Below are 9605 nucleotides of genomic sequence, written 5' to 3' on the forward strand. Positions count from 1 at the left end.
TATTAAACAAATGATCAATCATTTTTTCATTAACACGAGATTGATAGTCAAATTTTCGAATTAGATTAGAATTGTTCTGTTAATTCAAAAATAACATAAATATTTAAAACTATTATTATTGTTATTATTATATTCTCATGTTTTAAGCGTAGACTTAATTAATAAATATAATAGAATTACAATTATCTCATGTGTATACGATTCCAACTAGCTATATGTTTTAGGTGTGATTCTTACTTGAAATGGTAAAATTACATGTGACTTAACACATTACATAAATCTCACATTATATTAACGAATTAAGGATTTATAAAATAGATTTTAAACTAAAAATTTTGACGGTCAGAATTAAATTGTCAATAAAAAATAACATACATGTTTAAAAGTAATACTAGAATCTTTTACATACGACTCATAAGAACACTACAAAATCAATACTAATTCGATTAAGTTGATACAATTAAGATAATATTTTGCTGAGTTTGGTAAAATCGATGCATTTGATACTAAAAGGAAGAATAGCAACATGAATAGTTTCATCCCTAATTGCTAGTGTTTTATTTATTACATTATAATTCTACCAAAATAATACTTAATAATGTAGATTTTTTAATTAATTATTAAAACAAATGGAAAAGTAATAATCAGACTTCTTATTTTACTTTGTCATTAAATTTCAGATAAAAAAGTCTAAAAAAATTTGTGAGCGGAAGAGAAGCAATAATATAAAATGGACTGATGTTGTGTTTAATTATAAAAAAAAAAAAAAAAAAAGTCAGACTTCCTTTTTTTTTTTTTATTTGGCATTTGAAATTTCAGTAAAAAAAAATTAAAAAAAGTTGTGAGTGGTGGAAGACAAGCCTTTCTACTGTCGCAGCGAGGTTTCGATCGTGAGACTTCTTATTTTAATGTAGTATTTGAAATTTCAGTAATGAAAAATACCAAAAAATTTGAGTGGAAGAAAAGCCTTTCTCCTATCAGAGCCAGGTTTCGATCCTGGGACCTGTGGGTTATGGGCCCACCACGCTTCCGCTGCGCCACTCTGATTTGTTGATTAAATTCTTATATTTTTTGTATTAGACATGTTTCTCTTCGTCCTTCCCTCCTCATCTATCGAGGCAAAATATCATCATTACGAAATTCCTGACTGGAAATTCAAATCGTTGATCTGAAGCCGGAATAGAAAAAGAAGGATTTGAGGATAAGAATGAGGAGGAGACCTGGAATTGGCGGCCTACAAACAGCTGCTGCTGCTAGGGTTTGTTTTATAGCTATTTGGTTATTCTTTGATTCTTATCCAATGCAATTTACTTCTTTTTGGTTTTTTATTTTTGAAATTTTATTGAAGGATCAATATAGGGCATTGGGTGAAAATGTTGCCAAGTTAAGAACTGATCTTATGAAAGAACAGCTCGCCACTTTTCGCTCCCAGCTTGAAGAATTTGCACGCAAACACAAGGTTATTAACCCTTTTACTCAATTATGGCTGTATTGAACAAATTCGTTAATGCGAGTATAAAATTCTAATTCGGAATTATGCTTTATTAATCGACTTAAAAATTGTAGACTATGTGCTTGCTAATATTGTTGATTGAAATCGAGGTTGCATTGAAACTTGATATTGGTGGTGCAGAATGATATCCGGAAGAATCCAACTTTCAGGGCACAGTTCCATGAAATGTGTGCTAAAGTCGGAGTCGATCCTTTGGCATCGCACAAAGGATTTTGGGCAGAGCTGTTAGGGATTGGTGACTTCTATTACGAACTTGGTTTGTACATTAATTTCTTGAACTACGCTGCTTTTCCCATTGCAATGTTCTGATTAGAGAAGCTATTTATCTTGTTGGTTGAATGTTTGAAATGTATGTTTATTGTATATGTTGTAAAATGAAAAATTAAACAGATGAGTTGCTTATTCGAAAACTTAATTCACCAGATGAGACTGAAATCTTTGTCTTGATCAGATTATGTGAAAGTTTTTTTTCCAGTGAATTTGATTATTTCAATTGAGGTTAGGAGTTAGAACTCAATCATTCTAAATTCAGAGATTCCTTGACAATACGGTAAGGGGACTATCCGTAGTTCAATTTCTATTGCAGAACAATGACTACTATCTCAGCTATACCTTTGTTCATGCTTACAATTTGTTAATTTGTTTATAACTTGGATACTGTTTTGCACCTATAGTTCTTCTGAACCATGTCTGAAAATTGATCATTCTTAATGAATATGTCATTTTATAGAAAAATTTATAATGATATGCATTGCTTGTCTAGGCAGGGTTACAAATTATTGACATATGCATGTCAACTAGACCTCAAAATGGAGGTTTGATCAACCTGCAGGAACTCTGCACCATGCTTCGCCAGAAACGAAAAAGTGATCGTGAAGCTATTTCTGAGGATGACTGCTTGCGTGCAATAAGTAAGCTCAAGGTTTGTGACTAGTTGCTGTGCTGATAAATTGTACAATTTTCAAGCAACTGATATAAATATAAGGTTCCATAATAAGGGGAAATCTTTGTAGAATTGTAATGAGTCGAGACATGCTGAATTTTTCCCCAGACATTAGGTAGCGGTTTTGAGGTGATTTCTGTTGGAAAAAGAAAGCTTGTACGTTCTGTTCCAACTGAATTAAACAAAGACCATAATGCCATTTTGGAGCTGGCTCAGGTTTCTCTCCTTTCCATATCCAAGAGCATTTTCATTATCAATTTAACAAGTATCCACATCCAATTACATTTGTCTCATTCTTCTAGGCTCAAGGCTTTGTGACTGTTGATGAGGTAGAAAGGCGGCTATCCTGGACATCTGGCCGTGCTATTGACGCCCTTGACACTTTATTAGATGTAAGTTCCTGTACCATCTTGGCATCTTTGATGATTGATATTGAAATTGCCTCTTGAACTAAAACTGAATCACGGGACTTGCAAAACCGTTTTGGTCCATGCAGGAAGGTCTTGCTATGATTGATGATGGCCACAGTGACGGCAGGCGCTGTTATTGGTTCCCCTGTGAGTCTTCTCTATCCTCCTCTGTCGCGATTGATGTATAACATTGAGCTCTTCTCATTGGCGCACATATGCTGTACCATAAAACACTAGTTGAAGGAAACTTGAAGGTACTTGATTCGATTCCCATTTTTGGAAGTAAATATTGCAAATGTGGCAAATGTAGAATGTATTCAAGATGCAAATATCGCGAGTTAATATTATAACTCCCAGTAGTTTAAGTTTTGCTTTTGCTTAAGCTAGAACAATTACTTCTCATTGTGTTTTCCCAGGGCTGATATTAGAAAACCTTTCAATATTATCTTATAAAATAAGGTTGATGACTATCTAAAATCTCAGCATAATGTATGTTTTATTTGTAAAAGCAATGAGATTACATATTAATGCAATTTATATATGTCATAGATTAATTTAAATTTTAAACCTTGTATGGTTTAGTAATGAGCAGGCTTCGTATACTTTAGACTGTGTATACCTTATTTGGCTTCCTCTTACTCTAGGGTAGTCTTTATTTTTATTTTAGGTAAATGTATATATTTTCTAGGGCTGTCAATTTCTGATATGACAACACGTCTTATAGAGACAAGCCGCCTGACACGATTATCTTTTTTGTTGCATTTTTATTATATATAACCATGTGGTGCATATAGATAGACCACATAACACCGATTATGCCATAACAATCTGTTTTGGCACTCTTAATATTTTTAACCTAATGCCGAACAAGTCCTTAGATCCTCTGGCTTGGATATTGAGCAGTATAGGAGGTGATAAAATTTGTTTTTCCTTGTAAAAGAAAGTAGAACCCAGAATCAAAGTGCTGAATTTCAGAACTGCTTGCTTAAGCAACCATAGATGGTATTTGAAAAAATCACTAAAGAAAGTGGGAAAAATTCTCAGTATTTGCCTCTAAATCTGGTGGATAAATTCTATCCATATGAGATACAACTTAAGAGTTACATATAAAACATATTTACTTGGAGAAAAACAAATTTCAGTGTGGTGTAACTTGAGAAGTAGATTCAATTTCTTCTGTCCATTCAGAGTCAGGGTCACTCCAAGATCTGGGTCGAACCCCAAGCCGAAAATAGAATACCATTTCTAGTGCCTCAAAAACCTTATTCTTATCCAAGAATTCATTCCAAACTCCACTGACTATGCAGTAATTATTGTTATAAGGTGCTCGATGGTGATCAGCATGCTGTGATCGCGACACCAGCAGTCCCGCATCTTGCAATGCCACCACCAACGGGGGCAACTTGCTCTTCGTGCTATGCGCCCAAGCATGAAACTGCTGGCTGAACATGATACAGCCAGCGCACAAACTAACAAACCCAAGGATCACAGCATCATTGCAGACTAAATCTAGAGGCAGCACAAAGAATGTTATTACTCTAGCTAGAGCATGTAAGTTGTTAGCAAACTGACGCCTAGTGATTGTCCATGGCCATTTATGGTGACCTTGAAATGCTTCAATTTGAGTACCGAATACCGGTGTCGAAGCATCACCATAGTTGTCTATTCCCCAATGGTACACCCCGGAGCCAAGGTCAGCTAAAATGTAACCAATATAGCCTGCTAACATAGGTTGTAGCCATATATGAGAATCAGCTGAAGCTACTACAGCCTTGGCTAGGGAAACGAAAACGGTGGTGCAACCAGCTGCCACCCAGATACGGTGAGACCATGTTGATTTCAAGCTAGGGTCATTGAGGATAGGAGGAGCAATGGGTGTGGCTGTGATTGTTGGGCTTTCAAACCTCGGTTGAATGCTTAACCGGGTTGATTTAGGCTTGGGCGAGGTGGTGGTAGTGGTGGTGGATGAAGATATTATCCGGCTGCGGCGGCAGAGATTTGTGGGAACATGGGTAGGGGATCTTGTGATGAACTTGTGTTGAGAAAGGATAGACATTAGGGATGTGCAAGAGAAGTAAGAGGGATAGAGATATTAGAGGAAAATGAAAAAAAATTAGATGTGGTTGGAAATGTTGTGATGAATATATTGTGGTGTTTATAGAGTGTGCGTGGCTTACAAGTTGTCAATCTTTTAATTCTAATAGATTCACAACTTAAGAAATGTACCACTAATATGGGTCAAAATCAAGGTGGTGGTCCTTCTCTTTATTACGAACTGTATAAACATTACATCTTATTATTATTATGGCAAATGTATCGCGAGGTTATAATAAAAATTATTATTAATTTTTAATTATCAATTTAAGTTTTTGGTTGATACATTGATTATTATGATTTTTGGTGGATTAAGTTTCAAATCTTCATTTGAATATATTAAAAAGGCCTAATACATTAGTAGCTCCCTGAACTTGTTCAGAATAGTAGATTGACTTCCTGAACTTTACAAATGTCTCATCTTGTTTATTTCATATCACCAACTCCATAAACTTGTCCATAAAAATAGATTAGCTTTTTGAACTTTGCAAGTGTCTCACCAACTCTCCAAACTTTTTGTGTATTAAAATTTTCTTATAGAAAAGTTTAAAAACAATTTTGCGTGGCCTCTTTGCCATCATCCACATCCACTAACATCATATGTTTCTCTATTTATTTTATTTTCGTTTTAAAAAAGATATGTACATATTTTTATGAATATAGGTGGGGGATTGGATTTGATTGGCTGCTCAGACTTTAAGGTCTTTACTTTTTCTTGACCTTTATATTTTAGCCTTCTTGTTTCAACTTTCAACCAGAATAAATAAATAGCCAAACCTTAAATAATTCTATGCCGAAGAAGTTGTTGTTAACATATTAAGTGATTTTAGATCTAGAAATGTTACTTTTCATCAAACAAATTTTCCATCTAATATTCTTGAATTGACAGAAGATCTAAAAGAATACATAAACAACCTCAATACTTATAAGAATATTGTTGCAATTTAATTAATTCTTTCAAGATTTTAGACATAAAAAATGAATTTATCATCTATTATCTACTATATTATCTTATGATAAACTTTCTACCGTCTAGACAGTCTTTTCTATATCATTAGAGATTGAAAACGAATCATGTAGTTTTAAAAAAGCCGCCCAGCATTAAGGATGACAACAAGCAATGAATGCAGAAATCAAAGCATTATAAGATAATGAAACTTGCGATATATGTACATTGCCAAAAAATAAACATTCTATTCATAATCAAAAGAAGAAGTGATACTACGATTGAAAGATTAAAATCCCGATTGCTGGCAAAAAGATACACTCGACAACATGACATTGGCTATATTGAAACATTTTCGTCTGTAGCCAAGCTTATAACCATTAGAGTTTTATTGGCAATTGCAGCAATTAAAGGATGATATTTGGAGAAATTAGATATTAAGAGTCCATTTTTTCATGGAGACTCAACTGGAGAAATTTATATGAAGTTACCACCAGACATAAGTATAAATGGATTACAAGTTGTTTGTGAACTTAAAAATTATCCATACGGCTTAAAGCAAGCCAACCGCCAATGGAATAGCAAATTGATAGCAAGTTTGGTTTTAAACAGTCAAGTGAAGATTCAAGTTTGTTCACACAAAGATTTTGTTGAGTTGATTCTTTACGTCGATGATAATATTTTAACAAGTAGTAATCAACAATTAGTTCATCAAGTCAACAACTTTCTACATCGACAATTCGGAAGTTGAAAAATCTATTGTGTTAGAAGATATTACGGAATCTAGAAAGTTGATTGGAAAATTATTATATTTGGCGTTTATTAAGGCACATTTGCAAATGACACATTAGATACTAAGATATTTGAAAGCCAAACCAACAGAGGGATTATTAGTGTCCATTTGTTTCCATGTTTCGGAACTGCGTTTTGCCTTTTAATACTAAATAAGAGATAGAAAGTGTTTGGCAAAATTCCGAAACAACTGTTTTTTTTTTTTTTGTAGAAAAAACAATTGAAACAAACGAGCCTTTATTTTCAAGTGAAATTCAAACAGAGTTATATATAAAGAGGTATACATACTCATTTTTGGCAGTGTATAAGGAAATAAAAAAAATCAGTGTCATGCTTCTGCATTTTTCTAAGTAGTTCATTGTTTTTTTTTTTTTTTTTGGAAATTCAAAAAACAAACACCTTGAGTAGATTATCAACCAAAGCAAAATATAAAGCAATGACATCTACATCTTGTGAAATTACATTATGTATATTTATTAGTTTGATTCAGTTGTATTTATTTTTGTAATTAGAGCATAGGTTATAATTTTATTATATGATTTAACAAATAAAAATAAAATCAGAAAAATAATAGGATAGGATAGGATAGTAAAGAGAATGAGCTTTTTGAGGTGAGGAAGAAGGAAGTAGAGCCTAAAAGAAGAGGAGAATGGGGTATTCTGTCGCGTCTGCATCTCGTTATTGCAAAAGGGGCTCTGAGGCTTGTTGTTGAATCTGATTGTGCTGAGGTGGTGTCTATGATTAATAAATCTTGCCCCGTTCACCATCCCTCCCGGTCTTTAATCAGAGGCATCCAAATTCTTATGAACAGATTTCAGCATATTAAAATCTCTCATGTGTATAGGGAAAGAAATCGTTGTGCCGACCTCCTTGCAAGAAAGGCGTTCTCTTGTCCTTTTGGCGTGACCGAGATGGCTCATGTCCCACAGGACCTGTCGCCAGTTCTGAAGGATGACTATTTAGGAGTTGCTTTCCCCCGTCAGGTTGCTGCTTAGTGCGACCGTCTCGTTTGTTTTTGTTGTTTCGCTTTCTTTATTACAAAAAAAAAAAAAAAAAGGAAAAAAGAAGAAGAGGAGAATGACAAAAGTTTTATGGGTGTAAGAGTTGTATTAAATAGAATAGTAAAGAGAATGGGCTTTTTTAGGGTTTTAGTTGAGAGCTTTTAAAAATTCAAATGTGAAGTGGATAGAAAATTAAAATATAAAAAAAGCTTCTTTTATATAAAAATCCATTTTTTCTAAAAAAAATTATATATAAAAGAGGGGACCATAGTTGGGGCTAATTTTTTTTATTATTTTTTTTTTTTTGTAATTATTGCATAAGTTATAATTTTATTATATAGTTTAAAAAATAAAAAATAAACTCCGAAAAAGAATAAAAGAATAAAAGTAAAAAAATACAAATAGAAAGGAAATAGTTGTTATTCTTTTTAGCAAACTCAAGTTGCTAATGTAAAGTATAACATTGTAAATCATAGAATAGGCAGGAGCGTTTATGTAAACTACTTCATTTCAGTTAGTTATAAAATCAGTTGCAATTATGACTATATAAACGCAACTGATTCGTTGGATTAAGCAAGTCGTCTTCTTCTTCCTTCGATTCTGTAATCGTACAATTCTTTCTCATTCTCCATTAATGAATTCTCCTTTCATGTTCCCTTCAGTTAGTTACAAAATCAGTTGCAACTTGAACCAGACAGCTTTATAGCTCTTGCAGTTTACGTTGATGATATCATCTTAGTCAGTAGCGACACCACTTCAATTCAGCAAGTTAAAGATTATCTTCATGCCACCTTCACAATCAAAGACCTCGGCACCTTGAAGTTTATCCTAGGTCTTGAAATATCCAGAAATGCATCAGGCATCTTGTTGTATCAAAGAAAATACACCCTTGATCTTCTAGCTACTTATGGTTTCCTTGAATCCAAACCTTGTAACACTCCATACAACATGCAGGAGGATCTATCTACTTCAGGCACTCCATTAGAAGACATCACATCTTATAGGCAACTTATAGGCAAGCTTCTCTACTTGACTAATACAAGGCCTGACATTGCATTTGCAGTCCAACAATTGTCCCAACATCTTCATCAACCAACAGATAAGCACTTGAATGCAGCCCATAGAATCTTAAGGTATCTTAAACTGCATCTGGCTCAAGGCATATTTTTCTCTGCAACATCTTCCATCCAACTCAAAGGCTTTACTGACAGTGATTGGGCCAACTGCAAAGAGACAAGAAGATCTATCACTGGATACAGCATCTTCCTAGGTGATTCCCTCATATCTTGGAAATCTAAGAAGCAAAACACCATAAGCAGATCTTCTACTGAAAGTGAGTACAGGGCCATGACATCTACCACATGTGAGCTGCAATGGTTATTATTTCTTCTTCAAGATTTACATATCCCACATCCTCAATCAACTCTCCTTTTTTGTGACAACATCTCTGCAATGCATATAGCAAAAAATAATGTGTTTCATGAAAGGACAAAACACATAGAAATAGATTGTCACCTGGTTAAACACAAAGTCCAAGCTGGAATTGTTCAGTTGCTCCCAGTTGCATCAGCAGATCAATTAGCAACTCCACAGACCTGCGTTTCATTCTTTCCTACAGCGCCTGGGAATCTTAGACATTCACAATTCTCAACTTGAGGGGGATGTAAAGTATAACATTGTAAATCATAGAATAGGCAGGGGCGTTTATGTAAACTACTTCATTTCAGTTAGTTACAAAATCAGTTGCAATTATGACTATATAAACGCAACTGATTCGTTGGATCAAGCAAGTCGTCTTCTTCTTCCTTCGATTCTGTAATCGTACAATTCTTTCTCATTCTCCATTAATGAATTCTCCTTTCATGTTCCCTTCATCTATGATTCTTCATATCTTGTGAGCTAATTT

The 9605-nt window shown here is 34.0% G+C and overlaps 2 protein-coding genes across 2 annotated transcripts; one reads left to right on the forward strand and one right to left on the reverse strand.

Moving 5' to 3' along the window:
* Positions 1-1108: 1108 nt before the first annotated feature.
* LOC136219060 (vacuolar protein sorting-associated protein 22 homolog 1) lies at positions 1109-3334 on the forward strand. The gene is made up of 7 exons (XM_066006280.1): positions 1109-1258; positions 1349-1459; positions 1634-1769; positions 2281-2435; positions 2565-2672; positions 2759-2848; positions 2953-3334. Exons 1-7 carry the CDS (start codon positions 1208-1210, stop codon positions 3052-3054), a joined length of 753 nt encoding a protein of 250 aa, XP_065862352.1. The 5' UTR covers positions 1109-1207; the 3' UTR covers positions 3055-3334.
* A 478-nt stretch (positions 3335-3812) lies between these two features.
* On the reverse strand, positions 3813-5123 carry LOC136219059 (fatty acid desaturase 4, chloroplastic). The gene has a single exon (XM_066006279.1). The coding sequence runs from the start codon at positions 4920-4922 to the stop codon at positions 4005-4007; it is 918 nt and encodes a 305-aa protein (XP_065862351.1). The 5' UTR covers positions 4923-5123; the 3' UTR covers positions 3813-4004.
* Positions 5124-9605: the final 4482 nt, after the last annotated feature.

The sequence above is a fragment of the Euphorbia lathyris genome, chromosome 2 (assembly GCF_963576675.1).
Source record: "Euphorbia lathyris chromosome 2, ddEupLath1.1, whole genome shotgun sequence".
Classification (NCBI taxonomy): domain Eukaryota; kingdom Viridiplantae; phylum Streptophyta; class Magnoliopsida; order Malpighiales; family Euphorbiaceae; genus Euphorbia; species Euphorbia lathyris.

What these genes read in the sequence shown, in the direction of transcription:
- LOC136219059 (XM_066006279.1), bottom strand. Translation starts at nt 4,922, where the DNA reads ATGTCTATCCTTTCTCAACACAAGTTCATCACAAGATCCCCTACCCAT.
- LOC136219060 (XM_066006280.1), top strand. Translation starts at nt 1,208, where the DNA reads ATGAGGAGGAGACCTGGAATTGGCGGCCTACAAACAGCTGCTGCTGCT. An exon ending in AATTTGCACGCAAACACAAG is followed by an intron (nt 1,460 to 1,633) that starts GTTATTAACCCT and finishes TTGGTGGTGCAG; the next exon opens with AATGATATCCGGAAGAATCC. An exon ending in CCCTTGACACTTTATTAGAT is followed by an intron (nt 2,849 to 2,952) that starts GTAAGTTCCTGT and finishes TGGTCCATGCAG; the next exon opens with GAAGGTCTTGCTATGATTGA.